A 19,504-nucleotide genomic window follows, 5' to 3' on the forward strand; every position below is an offset into this window, starting at 1 on the left:
TCAACTCAACACCAATGACTGATACTTTACACCTTTGCCTTCATTCAGTATGTGAAAATTATGCTTATGCCACTAGTCATTGCTTTTGTACGATGATATGGAAAGCCCCACCCCACAAATTGTCATGTAGCATAAAAAAAGGAGTTTAACAAGGTTAAAAACTGGATTTTCTTTGGATGTGGCTTTTAAGTCTTGTGAATCAAAATGACGTGACATCATCTTCCCTCAACATGAGATAAAAAAAAAAATTACATTACATTCAGCTCTCAACTTATAAATCACAATGTGTCACAATAATTGAGTCAGAAATACAATTTTTAAAACATTTCTTATTTCTGCAAATTTAGTGTGCTGTTACTGATTCAAATTATATTCTTTGAAGTAAACACTAGTTAAATGAAGAGAACAGACACATGAATGCAAGCGAGTTAAACATCTTTTCTGGATGCTGTACTGTGGAAGACTTAAGGTTTTCCTCCCACTGCTTTCCTCCAACAGCTCCATCTCTATGTGAATGTACTACATTTTCCTTTCGGAGCATAGTGTTCTAAAAATATGATTCTCAAATTCAGGTCAGCACTTGATCTATGGCTGAAAAAAAGGTTAGGCAGGTCAGTTTCTGAGGCAACGCTGATGGCGAGGCTGAAACATTCTTCTCACACTGGATGTGCATCTAACTGTAAGTGGAAGCAGAAAAGGCTGTTTCTTCATTACTAATTAAGACAGACTTTGTTAGTTGTTAAATACCAACAAACAGACTTTCATAATTCCTACAGAAGTCACTTTCTACTCTTTCCAATCTACTGAATGTGTTATAATATTTGGGAAATATCTTGTCACCCAAATCACAAACACAAAGGGTGTCTTCCTTTTTGTCGTGTACACGATAAGACACAGCTGTACCAAGTTTTGTAAAACTGCCTCACCTCTAAATCTGTGCAGATAAATGCAACTTTAATTACTTTCTTTATAATAAATAGTTCAGTATATAGTTGCTCATGAATTTATGAGATCAGCTTAAGTAAAGTACAGAGAGTGCTCTTGTCCTCTTGAAGGATTTCCCACTAATTATGGAAGATGTGTCTGGAAAAATTGCAAGTCTTCAGGGGATTACGGGTTAATCTGAAAACAAAAGGCTTCTTTTATTAAGAAGCAAATGTAATTAGACTGTATCATAATGAATCACTCTCTGAGACCAATTTTCTACTGTGTTCCTCTCTACCTGACCCTTTTTGGTAGATACAAATGTGCAACAGTGCATGGTACTGTATAAGCTTTGTGTGTATTAGAGAGCCATTGGATCACGGGCAGTGAAATCAAGCTTTGTATAACCGTATGGAGGTGCACAAATAATATCTCCACGGAGCTCACAAATACCAAAAATCTATTTTAATCACCATGGAAACCTTTTCTCTGCTCTTCACATATACTAGTGATGGTTCCTGCTGTGTCCTAAGCTGTACTCTATTTTCATTACCGTACATATAAAATCACAGTTCTCACATTTACTGTGAGGATTTATGTACTGGATAAGTAAAGTGTTTTTTTTTTTTTTTTTTTTTAAGTATTGAGCCACTGTTCCAAGTGATTAATCAATCCACTGAGCAGTAACCGGACTTCAAAAAGTATTTCAAGTCTAGTTTTTAATACAGAGGATCTATAGAGATGGTCAAACATAAAACCCTCCTCGCTAACTATTATGCGAGCTGGAGTGTCAGCGATGTACGATAGATGGCGCCTTTAATGTGTTACAGACACTTTGAAGTGATGAAGGTGCCAGCTTTTTCGACAGCTCTGGACCCTCTGTTTTCCGCCCCGTCTCTCCCAGACGCCATTACTGCAGAAAAAAAAAAGAGAGAGAGAGAGAGTGATAGAAAGCGCTGCTGCATTCGCCATAAGACTTCCCAACTCCAACCTTATTGTCTGTCATGTTTGCAATCGAATTAAAAGCACAGAGGAACAACAATGATTATTGAAGTTGTTGGGGATTTAATGAGAGGCTCTGCGCTAAGGTGTGACTGACAGACAAGGACACTGCACAGAGAAAAAAATGACATGTTAAGAGAAGCGAGATGTTCCAGACACCGGTGTGCACGACTACGTATGACAGGCAGTTGTAAAGCCATCAATTCTAATTCCAGGTTTGACAGAGGCACAGAGACAGCGAGTGTATGCAAGGGTTAGACATGATTTATGTTTAGAAAGAATATTTTAATTAAACAAAGCAACAGAATCAGCCAGTGTGGAATTGAAACAACAAAAGGCAGAAAAGTTTGCAAGGCATAGTGAAAATAGAAATGTCAGAATCAGCACAAACATGTGCCATTTATAACTTATAGAATCGTATGAATGTGTTTGCTGTAATGATTTATTATTCTTATGTATAAACAGGCAGGGCGTTACAGGTCAACATTAGGGCCACGAGACAAATTCACATCAGATACAATATAACATAACAAACATAAGTGCCATACAGCTTCTAAAGCCTCCATCCTTTCAATCCTTACTTACTCTAACTTCCATACAATTTGTCTTAAACAGACTGTCAGGAAATTAATGGGACAAAACAGCTTTTAATAGCATAGAGAAAGGAAACAATATTTTTCTAATATTATTTTACTTATTTATCCTATTCAAGATAGCTGTATTTCTCAATGGCTGTAAAGCACTTTGAGCTGCATTTCTTGTATGAAAAGTGCTATACAAATAAAGTATATTATTATTATTATTATTATTATTATAATGGTGAAACCTGAAAACACATTGAAACTGAGGACCTGAATCAGTCTTTATAGATAGTTACTATATTTACAATCTATAATAAATGGGAGATTTGTGTAATTGTTATAACAAGTCATCAAATCAAATAAGAAAATACATAATTTGTCCAAGAACCAGCAGAACAAAATCATTTCTCTGTGCCTTTCTCAACTCTTACGAACCATTTCAAAACTGTTCACTTAACCGTTGAGATTGCAATAAGACATGCTAGAAAAGTTAAATATTTTATCAATATTTCCATCCACCCCAACCTATTCCCTATGCAGACTTTCGCTGTGTACCAAATAAAGTACTTACGTCGTAACACACTATTTTGAGTACATAAGTATGTTCACACTATAATTACCCAGATGATGCACTCAAAACGGTCCAAAAATTAAGAGTGAAACACTGGACACTTTCCACACTCAACAGTCACCATCCAGGCTACGTAGCGAGAAGGGAGGGACCACCAACGTAAAGTATTTTCAAACTGTTGCAAAACACACCACAAAAGTGTATATTTTTCACCCTACTGCTGTTGGACAAAAAGCCGGCAAATATGTTGGCAGGTGATACATTCAAATGCTACCGTTATCTTCGGTAAGTGCAGAACGTCAGTGTGGGGTTTGAGACAACACTACCCTGTTGAACTCCAAACATTACACAAATGTTCGACCATGTAAGAGTACTATATCTTAGTGTACTAAGGGAAGTACATCATTTGGAACACAGCCTTTGTCACTCATTGACATCGTCTAACCTCCCTCTTTGTTCCAGATAATGGGGTGTGTCACTTCAAGTTGCACTTGCTGAATTAATTAATGCAGTTCTTTTTGTAGGACATTCTTAGCATTCAAGATTATGCTTCACTGAGCATGCTAGAAGAAAAATAAACATACACACCCATAGAGATCCTTTGGATGCATATCTCTATGTTTTGAGGTTGATGGAAGGAGCTTTTTTTTTTTTTACCGTGATGGACAAGTGATGGGAGGTCGAAACAGTCGGAAAAAAAATCTGCTAGTGTGGATTAAACTTGAAACATGCTAACTGCACAGCTACACTGTGTATAACATCAGTATGTTAACATGCTCACAGTCAATGCTAACATGATTATTTACAATATACAACATGGCCAAATATAACTTTATGGAGGCTGATGGGAATCTCAGTCTTTTTGCAGGTAGGTGATTTTAAACTAAAGTATTGGACAGATTCAAATTGTGACATCATGCTGGCACCAGATGAAAAGTTGGGAATTAAAGAAGGTCATCCTCAGGGGCCCATGAAAGGCTGTAAATATTTGATTGCAATCAATTTGATAGTGGGATATTGGCCCAAAGATTTGGACTGACAGACTTGAACCCTATAGGTCGGTTAAAACCACAAGGCATTTAAGTTGACTCCACTCCACTGTACTGTATATGGCTGTTTCAGCTCTTCAAATCCCACTTCTGACTTTTCAATACCCCGCGTCCTTGTGGGGAGTTAGATGAACAGGCCTCAGCCAGCCAGTCACTTGGCTGTCGTCTCTGCTCAATGATGACATGAATCACTAACTCAGCCCAGAGATTGAGATTTCGGGGCGGCGCAGTCACCCATTATGGAAAAAAGCCCCTTCCCCCCTCCCCCGGCCTCTTTATCTGATAGATTTTCAGTGAGCCAAATTGTCCATAAATTTGGGACATGGAGTCATAAATGTCAAGAAAAGGGAGGAAAACAGACAGACAAATTCATCCAGCATGGTGTCAGCGCTAATGATTACTACTGAGAATGTGTGAAAAGTGAAAGAGAGAGAGACGATGGTGGAGTAATGCTAAGGGAGTGTTGAAGGCAGATTGAGTGCCACACTGGAGGATTTGAAAATAGAAAAAAAGATGAAGAAATAGGGGGGAGGTGGTTGGGTGGAAGAAGAATGAAGGTGAATGTGTATGTGCCACTGTGATGGAAGAAAGATGCAAGACAGAGGGAAAGAGAGTGTGTTGATGTGTATGGGGGTAGAGATCTCACTGCATCACTGGGAATGGGAGAAAAAAAAATTACCTTTGAAACAGACCATATGTAATATTTTAATATCGGGCTCTCCTTTGAGGTTATGTGCCATCTTGACAACCATATTTAAAACTGTCAGACAGTAACTGTGGAAAATAGATTGCATTTCAGTATTTACACAAACTGTCAAGCAATATTCAGTAGCACAAAAAAAAAAAAAAAAAAAAAAAAATGATATCTAAGTTTCGAAAGCTAGTTCGTATCTAAGGCTGACATACAATTCAACAATACATTCTAAAGTAAAGTCTTGTCTTCACAGAATTAAGCTGCATCCAACCTAAAGCAACATTTACGCTTGTCAGTTCAAGTGTCCCATATGCATATAGAACCCAGATGGGATTTAGGGCATTTTCATTTACACTCAGCCATGTGGCTGAACATGTGTTTTAATATAGCTATATATGTTAACAAGAAATCATAACAAAACTCATCCCTGGGTGCTAAACAAAACAAGGTCATCTCAACAGAACTTTGTGAGAGTTGGTGGCTGTAAGGAAAAACTTCCTTTTAACCTACAGGAAAACCAGTTTCAAAGGTGGTACAGGTGGATTTTAGTTTACAACTGTATTTAAAACAACAGGAATTAATCCCATAATAAAGTATGAGTTACGCAAAAGTTTTATTGTCCATACAGACTCGAAGTTCCATCACTCTCTCACCCAAACAGATGGTTCAGTAGCCAAATTGATTAGGGGTCAGATAAATGTGTGCCATCTGTTTGACAATATGAACCACTGTAACCAGCTATTTATAATGTTGTTGTTTTTCCACAGACTGCTTACTGACATAGTCACACTATAGAAAGAGTAAAGAGTACTCATGTTTTTTACATGTGGTCACACTTTTTTAAATATAGCTCAAACCTCTTCCACAGGTGTTTGAGCACTCAGCTTTTAGTTCATCTTGAGAATCATTTACACTTTACTTGGCTATCCAATCTTGCCCGACATACATAAAGTGTAAATGGGTTGTAAAAGGTCCAAGACCTTGAATACAAGCAGACAATTGTTGCTGTATTTCAGTGTTAGATATGTATGTTGTACAAACATATGTTTAGGAAGGATGCTACTGCTTTCTTTCAATGTATTTGCATTCTGTATCTGCCTAAGAGACAAAGTACAATCTCTTAGAACCATGAAACCGTAAGTTGTACTTTGCACTCTAATTATCCACTACCAATTAAGCAGAAGTGGATTTGGACACAACCTAAATGCCAAGCTTTTTAGCCTGGGTGCCGAGATAATTTGTCTCTAAATACAACTGAAAAGAAAGTTTCATTGGTGCGAAAGTTCATTGCAACTGTACAATGGCATTCATTACAAACTTTGACCCGTGAAATCTCAGCATTTGTATCTGGTCGCTGTGCACAATGAACTCGCCACATTCAGTTCGGTGTACCTTTTAGCTCTTTGTGAAGATCAGAAGAGAGAAAATGAAACAAGCACTAACAACAGACCAGCTGAGGAATGCAGCAAATAGAGTTAATGCTGCCCTATTAATTCAGCTGTGTGTGAGAGGAACAGAGGCTACAGAGAGAGACAAAGGCGTTGGGAGTACCAAGAGATTCAGAAACAAACAGACAGGAACTCGCAGAGACAGAAAACTCAAGAGAGGGAATGAGACAACCTTGACTCGGTAGTCCAGAAGAGAAAGATCAAACCAAGGGAAAGAGGCAGACATAGAAGGGTGGAGAGAGACGGGCCATTGTGTCATCTGGGATCACAGAGCACTGTAATATGCTTGACTCTCGTCTGCTGGGCACAGCTCAGGTTGGCTTGGCTGCAGATTTCTTCACTGTCTGCCTGCCAACAACAGCCCATGGAATATGATTCTCCAGCAGACCCGGCACAATCCTAGAAGGTCTCACTTAGCTGGCTTTGGGAGAAAAATAAATAATAGGTTCAAGTTTCCCAGAGGCTTCACAGTGGAATAATATTTGCCCACTGGTTCATTATGGAATTAAAATGATCTTAACACTGAAACACTCTTGGCAAACTAAGCACAGTGTATGAGCTGTTTCTTCTGTAATTATGCTATTCTCACTGTAATTTACTCTGGCTGTGCCCAATCATCTTAAGTTGGATATCTACACAAAAACACAGACAAACACACATATACGCACTGAATTTCTCTCTTCATTTTGGGTGTGGCAGTTGCTGTTCTGAGTGAGCTGACCATCAGTTTCTCAAATTGTGATCACTATAGTATGAGGCCAGTAATAGAGGAATATTTTGTCACTTATGTTATTAATTTTTGTACATGTAATAAAGCCAAAGCTTTTGTTTTGGTATTAAAATTCCATCTTAATCATTTTTTTGTTTTGTTTAAACAATGTCGTCTCATAAGAGTTCCAACAAATAAAACATTACACAGATTTTCATCAGTCTCAGGTTTCAGCCAGTAATACAGCACAGCAAACTGCAAGAAGCTCTTGTGAAGAAGAGGTTTTGCTGTTCCAGCCGCCTCCTCCTCCTCCTCCTCCTACTACTACTACTACTACTACCTGGTCTGGCAGCTTACACAGACTAAGTTTAGCTCATGTAACCAACGGTACACATACTGTATGTGGTGACTAACATTACTGAGTTCTGTAGGTGGCTTCATGACTCCTCTGCTTGTCCTATCCTATCTTGACAGAAAAGGACATTTGAATGTTAATACAATGTAGCTCACCGGCAGCTGCTTGCACCTACTAACCTAAGGGCACTGAGTTGACTATAAAAGTACGGTAGCAGAAAGTGACATTTCATTTTAAAATAGGAGAAAAGACTTAGCTAACCAGGGACATATGAAAAGACCTGTCTTGCCTAATGTGTGCTGTCATGTGTAAATGTTATTTACTGCTAGGATAAGCTGCTTATACTGCTGTTTCATGTATGAATAGTGAATTATCTTTTCAGAATGATTCTGCTGACATCAACAATCACACATTTTTGTTACAGGCCATCAAGATTCAACGTGCCAGTTTGGCCAGTTGAAATCCTAAATGTATTTGCATGAGAAGTTGCCTTTTACTTTATATTGGTTTTGACAGCTGCAGAATCGTCTGAAAATTACCTACAGAGCTCTCATGTCTCACCACACAGACAGGAAAGAACCTCTGTTGATTTTGCCACATGCTTTAATTGGTCTATTCATCTTGTGGTTATGGATGCTCTTTACAGTTGGCTTTTAAACGAAAGTGCCCATCTGTACGTGACACCGTACGGTTGATCGTCAGATAACTAGTGTTTCGAAATGACAGTGTTGCCATTGATGCTACTGTGAATATGATGGGTTTCTAATGGTGAGGTATAACTGCAGATTGAAGCACAGGTGTTTACTATGTAATGGCAATTCATTAAAACATAACAGCTTTTTTTGTATTCTAATGACACATGAAACTCATGCAGCTCCTCAGTCATTATCTCTGCATGCCACCAGGGATAAAACTGAATGTGGTGAATAGGTTTGCACTGTTTAAAGAAGTTATCATGATCAATTTCTTGAGACTGTCTAATTTTGTTCTGTTTGCTCTTTCTCCACCTCTCCCCTCCCTGTCTTTGTTGAACTCCCTGCAGATGAATTCAAAGTCTTCCTGAAGCGCTTGCCCACTGACCGGTTCTTAAACGTGTCCACGATCGCCAAGTTCTGGTCAGCTGACTTGTCCATCCAGAAGCGCTACGCCCAGCTGGATTCTAACAGTGCTCTGGTCCAGAGCAAAGCCCAGAAGATCATCAGGAAACTGTTCACCCTGAGCAAACGCTGCCCCAAACAACCCCGCATCAGCCTGCCTCGAGAAAGGTAGCCCACCAGGATACACATACAAATAGCAAACTAAATGAAGAAGGCATAATTTGTCATTATCGAGAGTTTAGGCAGGTGCTTTGTGCTGATTCAGATGTACGCTTGTAACAGCCCACCTCAAGTGGAGCGCACTGGGAAAACCCAGAGCTATCTGTCTGGAAAGAGCTCAGCTTTGAATTTAGCAAACCCCCAATAGTTGTACACACAGGAATGAGGAGAACATAACTGTGGGGTATACTCATGCTCCCTTTAAGCACATTCCCACCCAAAACACAACCATTGTTGTGTTTGAGCGTTGGGCTGTCTGTGCTGTCAGCAGATTGTACAGTAGTATATGCAGTATGTGGCACGGTGTAAAACTGTTGGGCTTCTTGACCGACTGCTGGCTTCACCAGGCAGATGGCTGTACCCTGTGTGTGTCTGAATGGATCACCTGTATTAGTGAACCATGTAGTCAGCATATTGTCAGCAATAATAGTCAGCATTTTATATATAACAAAATCAGTTTATATTATGTTGATATGTCCATAGTGTGGAATGACATTTGACTGCGTTTCTCATAATCCCATATTGAAGCCTTGTACCTTTCGCCACTTGAAAAATGAGAAAAATAAAAGGCAATAGATACGTAATATCTTTAAAGGAAACTTTTGTTTTCTCAACAGCCTTCTCCTTTTTACAGAGACAGAGCAGACCCATTTTATTCCCACAATATTTAGTTTTGCAATATGGCAATAATTATGCAATATTTATTGCAGAAAGTGAAGCAGAGCAGAATGTGTGTGTGTGCATGATTTAGTGCAGTGTGTTTATCAGCTGGCATGATGATAGTGAGGAGAGTGACCTGCAGCTAGGCTCCCAATCAGGACTTGAACCTGGGATGTTGCCATCACTTATACCCCATATAGAAGAAGCAGAAAGAGAAAGAACACATTTTTCTTTGCAACTGAGTGCACCACAGTGAATAACTTCCAGGAGAGGCGTTCTGAAAATGTGTATTGTTATTCACATATTTAAACGACATCACATCTCCTCCCCCTTGAATTGTGGCTGACTTTTTACTCTGTCCTTGACTATTTTTGTTGTTGCACAAACCAACTCTTTCTTTGGCATTGTTTTTACACAATTAGAATTAAACCCTGTTCAGATCAAAGACTTGCAATTAGGCAAAACTATTTTAGCAGCTGCAGGGAAAGGTTGCAGCAGTGTGAACTAACCCATCTTGGCTCAACTCAAATCAGCAGACAGTGTCCTCTGTGACTCATCTTGTTAAGTCGTCAGTGGGCAGTTTTATAATGTGAGGTACATCAAGTCTTTTAACAGCCAATCAGCTTGTAGCAAAGTCAGCCAGTCACAGTTATAAACACTCAGCTGATTGACAGTTCTGGACAGAAGAGAGAGAGGAACACCTCGTCCGTTTATTTGAGCAGCCATGTCCATATGACACATCTATTCCAAGTTACTTACGCTCACTGTCTTCATTCATGTTTTGGAGCGCTACAAATTATAACCGGCTATAAAAAAGCTTGAAAAGACGGCAGTTGAAACAGAAGTGCAGTAAGCATATTTTGCTTGTGTGTGACACATCCTGCACTGTCACTGTTGTCACTGGATGAAAATTCCATCTGTGAATTGGATGCAATTTGGCGGGGTAGTGGGTACTGTGGTTTTAATACGCAAATGTGAAGGTGTTTGGAAACATACCTGCTAATGAGCCGTCACTGGCGCCAAACAGGCAAGTGAAAGAGCTTAACTGTTGTTGAAACCATCACCTCCTAACATTTTGAGAGGTTAACTGACTCCCTCTGCCTGAGTAAATTCTACACCTGTGTTTGAATTCTGAGCAAAAGTCTCTCACGAACTGTCATCACATGGCAGTTTTTTGGCCATGCCATAGGGAGGGAGGAACGAAAGACGGGAACAGCCAGAGACAAAATGATGTAGAAGTAGAGAGACAGGAAGGAAATATAGAAAGAGAACGTGAGAGACGGGAAAAGAGATTAGATGACAGGATGGAGACGAACAGAAAAATAAAGGGAAAAACATGAGGGGTGTAGTAACAGGCTGTGAGGGCTTTGTGGGGTGAGGTACGTGGTGTTGTAGCATGCTGTAATCAAGTCCTCTCCTGGGCTGACAGCTTGGCACTTGTTTACAGAGGGCTTTAATTTCCCTGGCAGTCCTTTCCCTCCACCCATCACTCCATCGTCCCTCCTCGCACCCTGTCCCCATTCTTGTCTTCATTTCTCTCTCTCACTCACCTTTGTGTCGCCTTTCTCCCTCTCTCCATCTCAGCCCTGTCACTCAGAGTATTAACAGAGTTTGTACTAGCCATAAGTTATCGGGAGCTGCTACAGCAGGAAAAGCTCTCTGTTTTCTTATCCACAACGCCATTTATTTGATCACTATTCATTTTTGTCTGTTTACAGAGGCTTGGGGGAGGAATTGCAGGAGCATTTGGGCAATGTTGTGTGTGATTTCCCCAAACTTCTCCTGGGGATCGAATCTCAGCAGAGCCAATTTTCAGTCTGAACTTGTTGACATAGTTACTGCACCAAAGTGGATGGTAATTCATTTTTGTATGTCTGCATTTTCATCTGCAGTCATACCAAATATCCACCCTTCTACAAAAAGGTGTCAAATTGACGTAGATACATAATTCCAAGTAAAACGTAGAAGGACCTCCACCTCAGTTTATACCCTCTATCCTATAGCTGGCTTTTTTTTTAAAGTTTGAGCAGGTACCTGTGTATGCCGGAGGATTACTGGTTCCCATGAATGTGGATTGTGATATACAATCATAATATTTCTGGGAAGGCCTGTGTTTTGTCGCTATAAAACTTTACTAACATCATCTGGATTTTAAGATATGTTGCATTAGTAGGCCTAATGCTCTCTCTTGGCGTGTTAATCAAAGTAAAAATCAATCTGCCCCATTACTTGGATAACTCCCACTCCATCTTTGGCTCCTGCTTCCCGCTATCACCAAGTTTCATGAAAATTGGACTGGTTGCTTTTACAACCTCCTTTTACAGCTGACAAACAGAGAAGTAAGCCGCACAGAAAACATCATAGGAAGCAAACTATGAATTTGGTTCCATCTTTAGAAAATGGGAGCAGTGTAATCAGGGGACATCCTCATTTGGGGCTAATATCCAAGGTTTAGCACAAATTACCTCATCCGTTATTTTTGAAGTGGAGATGCATTGTTTATTCCTCAATGAAAACGATCAGCTGTCCAATTACAGCTTTGAGGCAGAACACTTCCAAAAATGTCTGCCTCAAAGATCCCTCCAAGTTTTTCTATAGTGAGCAGTGAGATCAATTAGCAAATGGTTCACTAAGCAGGCATCATGGTGTCGATCAATTTACAGCAGTCGTAGCAACACTTATATGCCTCGTCACGGCATATTTCCTTGTGCAAAGTGTAGCACTAATGGTGCATAAATGTAAATTATTAATACATTTTGTATTTACCTCTTGGCACAACTACAGAGCCAGGGATCCCACTTTGAGAACCACTGAAAAATGTGTGGGTTAGTAACTGTCATGACCCGAAGAAAATGGTCTCCTTACATATGCAGAGCAACAGCAGAGTCTAATTGAGAATATATATGAAATGATATATCCACAGAAAATGTAAAGTAAATGATTGAAGAATAAAGTGGACTATGTAAACACAATGGTGTGAAGGAAAGATAATCAATTGAACTGAAAGATTGTGAAAGAGCTGAATGTTAGATTATAAAACTGAGTTTCTAATGTAAATGAAAGCAGTACCTGTGGATGAATTTAAGAATTTGGCAAGTTCAATCAAACCATGAGTGAGAGTAAACCAGAGAAGTTGTGTGTACTTTTTAGATGGATCTGTTGTTAGGTTGCAATCGCAATAATTAATGCAAATTCAAGCAAACGCCGCAATATTTGCAACAGCATTTTTTTTTTTTTTTTTTTTTATTCCGGCGATTTTTCTGCAAAAACTTTCGTCAGCAGAAGCTGTGCTGGAAGTATTAGGGCATAAAGTAAGTCGTAACACAAATAGCACCTCCTCTCATTTCATCAAAACAAACTATTCACTGGAGGAAACCGGAACAAGCGAAAAAAACAGAAGTGGAAAATGTGGCCTTCTAATGAAATGCTTATTATCAATGGAAGTGATTACATATTACTGTATGCTACAGAAAATGTATACACAGTTCAAGTTGTAAGAGACTGCACTTTGTTTTTGTGTATACAGTAGGCCTTTATCAGGTAGTGCTTTAATAAATAGCATTTTTTCTTTCTAAAATTGATTTTTTTTTTTATAATTCCTGAACTTTTATAGTACTAACTCACTTAAAACTCCCCAAATTACATCAGATTTTTTGCGAAAATTGGCCACAAAATCAAGCATTTATGATTGCAACAATCACACAAAAAAACTCTGCAAAATCCTGGCGGGACTGAATAATTAGAGGCAATAGGGGGGATGCAAATATTAGTTATCCAAGTAAGGATTTCACATCTAAACATCAGTTATAGTTCCAATTTACAAAACAGAATGACTAGAAAAGATCACAGGACATATAATAATGAACAATGGATAAACAAATACAAATTATAAATCACGTTGTCCAAGTTTGTTATAAATTTGGTCCATAGGAAAGTACAAATTTGAAACAATAGATGGCAATGTGATCACTTGGAAAGAAACATGATAGCAGAGAGATTCATTGTGGTTTACTTGTGCTTTTTCATTTCCAACTTGTTTGTCTTAAGGTACAGAGACAAGAGAAGCACAGCAGGGCTCCCATGCATATCCTGGATGGAGTAGAGTTCCTAGAGAAAGATCTTTCTTGACGATAGTTTGCACACTGTTTTGTTAATTTCCTTTTAAAATTAAGGGAAGATTAAACAACAACAAAAAAAGGGTTCCTTTATTGAGATATGGAGTTTGGGGATGGTCCTGGTGTCAAAAGTAATCCTGTCCTGGCACTAGTATGTAAGTTGAAGAGGATTTGTCCACTGTGAGATGACGGTGTATTTATTAATAAACAAATCGCTGACGTGAACACAATCAGAGAGATTTATTAATCTAATGCATCACAGACTTTATTAAATTGTAGACCACAGATGTGAAAGAGGCTGATCTCAGCATGATTTAGGAAAGCTCCAACTAAAGCCTGAATTAATGCGAAGTTTATGGACCTGTCGGTGATGGACTTTGGGAAAATCATTTAGATGTTGTCTTGTGTGTGGATGCAGCTGCTACTTAACATCTTCACTGCTAGTTTATACTTGTATTCAGTGTTGGCTTTTTGGGGGCAGTGAAAAAGCGACAGATTGGTCCAAAAAAAAAAAGAATTGACCTCAAAAATACCCAAATATTAAAGTATCCAGCACAGAACATTAACCTGTAATTACACATAAAGAGTTAGGAGACAAGGCTGAATTACCAATTGGGCAATGCAAGACAACTGCCAAGTGGCCCCACATGAGGCCCCCAAACCGCCATTGTTACAAATATTTTGTGTTAACATCATTTTTATTGTCAAAAATGTGTCAGAAAATTCTCTGCTGAAGAAGAGGATCAGCTTTTCTCGGTCAACCATCTTGTGAGCTTGTCTTATAGTGGGACTTGAGTATAATGAATTGCTTTAGTTAATATTGAGCCTATTTGTAAAATGTTTAAAAGCAAAGGTGTCAAAGTGAGATGTATGCTTTACCAGAACAGTAAGTTGTTTGTTTTTACAAGAGAAAAGACTTCAACGATATGGACTAACTTCCCAGCCTCTGATAGAAGCTTCTCTAAACGTTTGAATGGTAAGTTTGAAGAAAAGAACTCAAAGCAACAAACTTGCTCTTCAACAGACACCAGGGCTGTCACTTAAAATAGAATGATACGTAATTGTTTGCGCTCTGTATGTTTGTTATTCATTTTGGCTGGCTCATCAGTCTTTTCTCTTATTTTGGAGTTGGTTATTGTTAATCTGTTTCCTGATTTGTTGCATCACTGGAAAATCTGGCTATATTTTAATAAACTTTGTATTGGTATGTTTCAATTCAGAATTTTTTTCAAGGACCATCAGAAATGTAAAAACCTCATGATAATTTCTAGTTTTACAGTTACAGGCTCAGTAATGGTGTGATATTGGTGATTTTTTTTTTTTTTTTTTTTTAAAGAAAACATGTCCTTCATACCCGCTGGAGGGTGGTGGTGGTGGGGTTCAACAGTTAGAACATGCTCTTCTGTACATACAACTGCAATATTTTGTTTTCTCTTCCCCCCTCTGCAGGTCCGTTGGGTTTTGGCTGTGCAGGGTTCAGTCTCTGCTCTACTGCAGTGAGCACGGAGTGCTGGGATCCTTTTCTGAGGAGGTGAAGAGCTGCAGCTGCCCTGTGGAGCATCCCACCTGCCAGGGAGTCATCCCGTGCATTGTGGGCACCTCCTCCACCGCATGCTCCCTCTGCGCAACTGACAACGCCACCCGCTGTGGAGCCTGTCACCATGGCAACCTCCTCCATCTCGGTTCCTGTCGACCCAGCATCGCTGCATCCCTGGACCATTATCTGAACTTTGACTTGGACATGCCAGATGCTGAGGTTCTCAGAGCTCCTCATTTATATTTCATTGGTTCTCAAACCTCTGTGGACCACACAGAATTTTAAAGAGCATGATCAAAAACAAAGAGCACAGTGATGCTAATGTCATTGTGCTATGACATAAACATTTCGGAGTGCCCAGTGTTTTTGAGAAAAGATAGAATAATAATAGCCAAGTTGAAATAAAGGATCTGCCTCAGAATTCATTTTAGTGTCTGCAGTGAGACAAAAGGCTTCATACAAAGGCACATAGCAGCAAACAAAAACAGTAAATGCAGTTGTTTGTAATTTTTTCCCCCATCTCTATTTGAGTTTTTGTGAGCATTTTTAAGTTCATTCTTGAAAGTTAGTAGAATTTTTGTGGAGTCATCATCAATAACCAAGATAATGACCCCCACGGAGGATTTCGCAGCAGTTTCCGTTATTAGCTCTGAGGGTTTTGGGGTTGTTGAGGTTGGCACATGAAGTGATGCATTACATAACTTGAAACTTTATTTGCAATTTCATCATTAAGTTAATGTCAAAATTAACAGTCACCCAATATACTGAAATTGGGTGACAGAACAATGTTGTGGAGTGAGCATAAGTAAATTGTGCACACCCAAAGCTCCTTATGCAATTGATTTATTAACAACATTGGAAATAGCAATGTGCTCAAAACATCACTGATGTTATGGTGTTAATAAATAAACTGTAACAAGAGCTTTGAGTGTGAATAATTTACTTTATTATCATGAATGAAATGGCCAAAGCTGCCATACATAAATTGCCCTGAACCTTTTATGCGTAAATGACTCGGTGTCACACTGTGGCCTTGCACGGCTGGCAAGGTTACTAAATCAGATGAGGAGGTGAAAAGGCTTTTAAAGTGTCACTCCTTTATGTGTAATTTGATTGTAATGCAATCGTAATTAATCCAAGTGCCTTTTGTATTATATGGCTGAGATTGTCTACGACGGCATAAACTGCACCAACTGCCTGATTCACATTCAGTTCAATAGACAACAGTCAGTTTAATATTGATGATAAATAGAATCGGAAGGTTGCATTCAAAAAAGCTTGTTTTTAGTATTTATGTAAATTGGATGAAATACATGTGCATATGATTTTGGATAGGTCTTTTCAGGTGCACTCTTGCCCACTGAAGCGACACAAAAAGCCCTCTGCCAGTTGCACTGCACTTGGTTTGAGCTGGCATAAACGCAAGTGTGATTTCACCTCAAAAGTGATACCAACATTGCACTGCACCATCGTATGTTTTCCGACACACCCCTTGTTCCGTCGTTCCGCCCATCTCACCGAAGCCAGGTTCATGTTAAGCCACAAAAATAGCAATTTGACGCAAGTGCCCTTGTGCTGTACTAAATTGCAAATATGCCTAGACCCACACCAAGACCTGCTTTGGCCCGGTACAAAAATAGGGCCCTAAATATCTATAACAGAAAAGTTTGGGAACCCGTGTATAACTGATATTATCATCTGTCAGCCTGCAGAATTGAATGCAATCTCACATTTTGTTAATCCCTCTTCAGGTGAAGTATCTGCTTGAGCGACTCGACAGCAGAATAGAGGTCCACGCCATTTACATCAGCAACGACGTCCGCCTGGGAAGTTGGTTCAATCCTGCCTGGAGGAAGAGGATGTTGCTGACACTCAAGAGTAACAAGAATAAGTCCAACCTCATCCACATGCTGATGGGTATTTCTTTCCAGATATGCTCGACTAAGAATTCAACACTGGAACCTGTGCCTGCGATTTACGTGAATCCTTTTGGAGGAAGTCACTCAGAAAGCTGGTTCATGCCAGTGAACCAGCCTGACTTCCCTGACTGGGAGAGAACTCGACTGGATGCCGTCGCCACAGCACAGTGTTACAACTGGACTCTGTCTCTGGGAAACAAGTGGAAATCCTTCTTTGAAACAGTGCACATCTACCTGCGAAGCCGCATAGTCACAGATGACCCAACAGTGAATGAAACTCTCTTCTATGAGCCGTTGGACCTGGATGATCAGACCTCCAACCTGGGCTATATGAAGATCAACACGATGAAAGTCTTTGGATACAGCATGCACTTTGACCCTGAAGGCATCAAAGATCTAATTCTCCAGCTGGACTACCCCTACACGCAGGGTACGCAGGACGCTGCCTTCCTGATGCTGTTGGAGATGAGAGACCGGATTAACCGGCTGTCTCCTCCAGCACCGCAGCCACTAGACCTGTTTTCTTGTCTTCTGCGCCACCGCCTCAAGCTGTCGGCCGGAGAGGTGGCACGCATCAAAGACTCTCTGCAGATCTTCAACTCCAAACTTCCCAATGCTTCTCCTGAACCTGAGCTGGCCCAGCTGTGCAGCTAGCTACCTTAGGACAGTAGCCAGGTCCAGGAGCGATACTACAATTAAAAAGTGAAGTTGCTGCTTTAGGGACACTACTACTAAGTTGTCCTCTTGGACCCAAAACGCCTGGATTAATAGAACACCCAACTCTGACAGCTGTAACCTTTCTTATGGTCACTCTTGTCTGGTTTTCTGGTGTCCCGTTTCTACCTTTGACAAACAGCGAGAGTCCTTGAACGTTTGGAAGAACAGCTGATACTTCAGCTGTCTTCTGGAAGCTGTGCGATACTAGCCCAAAGGCTTACTTTTGCTATACTGCCCAGTTTTTGGCAAACCGTATGACTGGACGAGGTTAGGAGGCTCTCTTAAACCGACGGGTTTTTGTGATTTGGACCTTCAGAGAGACGATACCATGAAGCATACCCAAGACCTCTGCCTTGAAAAGATAAAGGCACTTTTGATATGTAACGAGGAACTCTTAAGAGGTCTTTAAAAACGAGCTATAGGAAGGGGATTTTCCCTTTTCTAACCCTATTTTCTTTGGATACAGAACAATCTCGGGGAAGGGAAATAAAATGATATTATATATGTGGTGAATGAGTTATGTTATGCTTAACAGTTTGAAATTTGATAATCCTGAACCCTATCGCTGTCTTTGAATATTTCTTTTTAATCCCAACCTTACATTTTATCTGGCATTTGAAAGCTTGTAAGTATCTATGCTTAACATCCCAGTGAGAAGCCTGTTAGTGATGTTCTGTCCTTGGTGGCGTGTCGATACCAGAAGAAGGTGAAAACATTGGCAAACTGAATGGCAAAATATCGTAAACGTTGAGTTATATTTTTCTCATTAGAGTTGAAAATCATAAACCTTTGAGCGTGGTAACAAAAAGGTCTGCGGATATAGTGCTGTAAATAAAGCTCCATCTAACCCCAGATTGTGGACAAAGTGCACATTGCTTTTTAGATAACCGAGTGCAAAGACCAAAAAAATGTTTATAACAAAACAAACTCATGCCTTATATGGAGAGTCAATGTTAAGATAAGAAGCACATTTAGTTTCTGTGTTTGGTTTCCAAGCGAAGGTCGTATTGCTTTTTATATTTCAATATTTCTACCAAGACAGAACAACAGACACATTCTCCAGAATACGTGATAATGTAGCTTTTCCATGTCAATGCCAGTCACAGTTTTTGCAGTTATTGTTTTGATTGGGTGTTGTAAACTTTTGAGTCACTATTCACAGTGCACATCAGTACTTGCATACTGTAATTGTTCTGCAAAATCCTTTTATCTCCAATTAGACAAACTCGGAGTAATTAGTAGAACCTTTTTTCTTTTTTTTTTTAAGTTAATTGAGTTCTAAAATATTTTCTGTGTTGGTTTAGTCTCAGGTCAATGAAACTTTTGTTTTCCTTTACATGTGGGTCGATGTCAGCTGCAGTTACCACGGCAACTGGAGTTACAAGGTTTCTGCAGGGTAGTGATGATGCTCTTGAGATCTACAATCTTACCAGGATGATACTTGATATGATTTTACATTTGCTTCACTAATTTCTCACTGAAAGTCAGTAAACCTTGTATGTCATTTTCAGCAGTTCTTCTGTGCTCAGCTTGCTTAAGTAAAAACAAAGTGGTTTATCTATTTGTGAGCCTTTTCCTTGTTTCGAAAAAAATGCTTTCCACCCTCACTGTTATAATGTGTAATAATAATAATGTATTGCTATATAATACAGAACAGATTGTGTTTGGTGTGTTTACAACTAAATTTATATATGTAAGATGTATTCTGAAAATTGGTGAGGTGAAAATATGCCCAGGTTGAGTGGGGAGAAATAGCTGACATTTCACTGGAACACTGAGGGAAATACAGTTTGTTAAAGTCGGATCAAAAGGGAGTACAGTACAGTTTCAGAAACCCCCTTTTCTGTTTATTCTTACAAAGTAGTGTCATGTTAATGAGAATTGCCACACGATTCATATTTATAGTG

General features: G+C 39.5%; 1 protein-coding gene across 2 annotated transcripts in view; it reads left to right on the top strand.

Annotated features, from left to right (window-relative positions):
* The window catches only part of brinp2 (bone morphogenetic protein/retinoic acid inducible neural-specific 2), a 223,449-nt gene extending 204,291 nt beyond the window's left edge, over window positions 1-19,158 (top strand). For both annotated transcript variants that reach the window (XM_069709790.1, XM_069709791.1), the window contains exons 7-9: window positions 8,376-8,598; window positions 14,874-15,180; window positions 16,713-19,158. In XM_069709790.1, the coding sequence (XP_069565891.1) occupies window positions 8,376-8,598; window positions 14,874-15,180; window positions 16,713-17,534 (1,352 nt within the window). In that variant the 3' untranslated portion in view covers window positions 17,535-19,158. The remainder of the gene's footprint in view (window positions 1-8,375; window positions 8,599-14,873; window positions 15,181-16,712) is intronic.
* Window positions 19,159-19,504: the final 346 nt, after the last annotated feature.

This window comes from Brachyistius frenatus, unplaced genomic scaffold, assembly GCF_029030835.1.
Source record: "Brachyistius frenatus isolate BFR_SWC_R1_liver_20210118 unplaced genomic scaffold, ASM2903083v1 Contig_85, whole genome shotgun sequence".
In the NCBI taxonomy this organism is placed as follows: domain Eukaryota; kingdom Metazoa; phylum Chordata; class Actinopteri; family Embiotocidae; genus Brachyistius; species Brachyistius frenatus.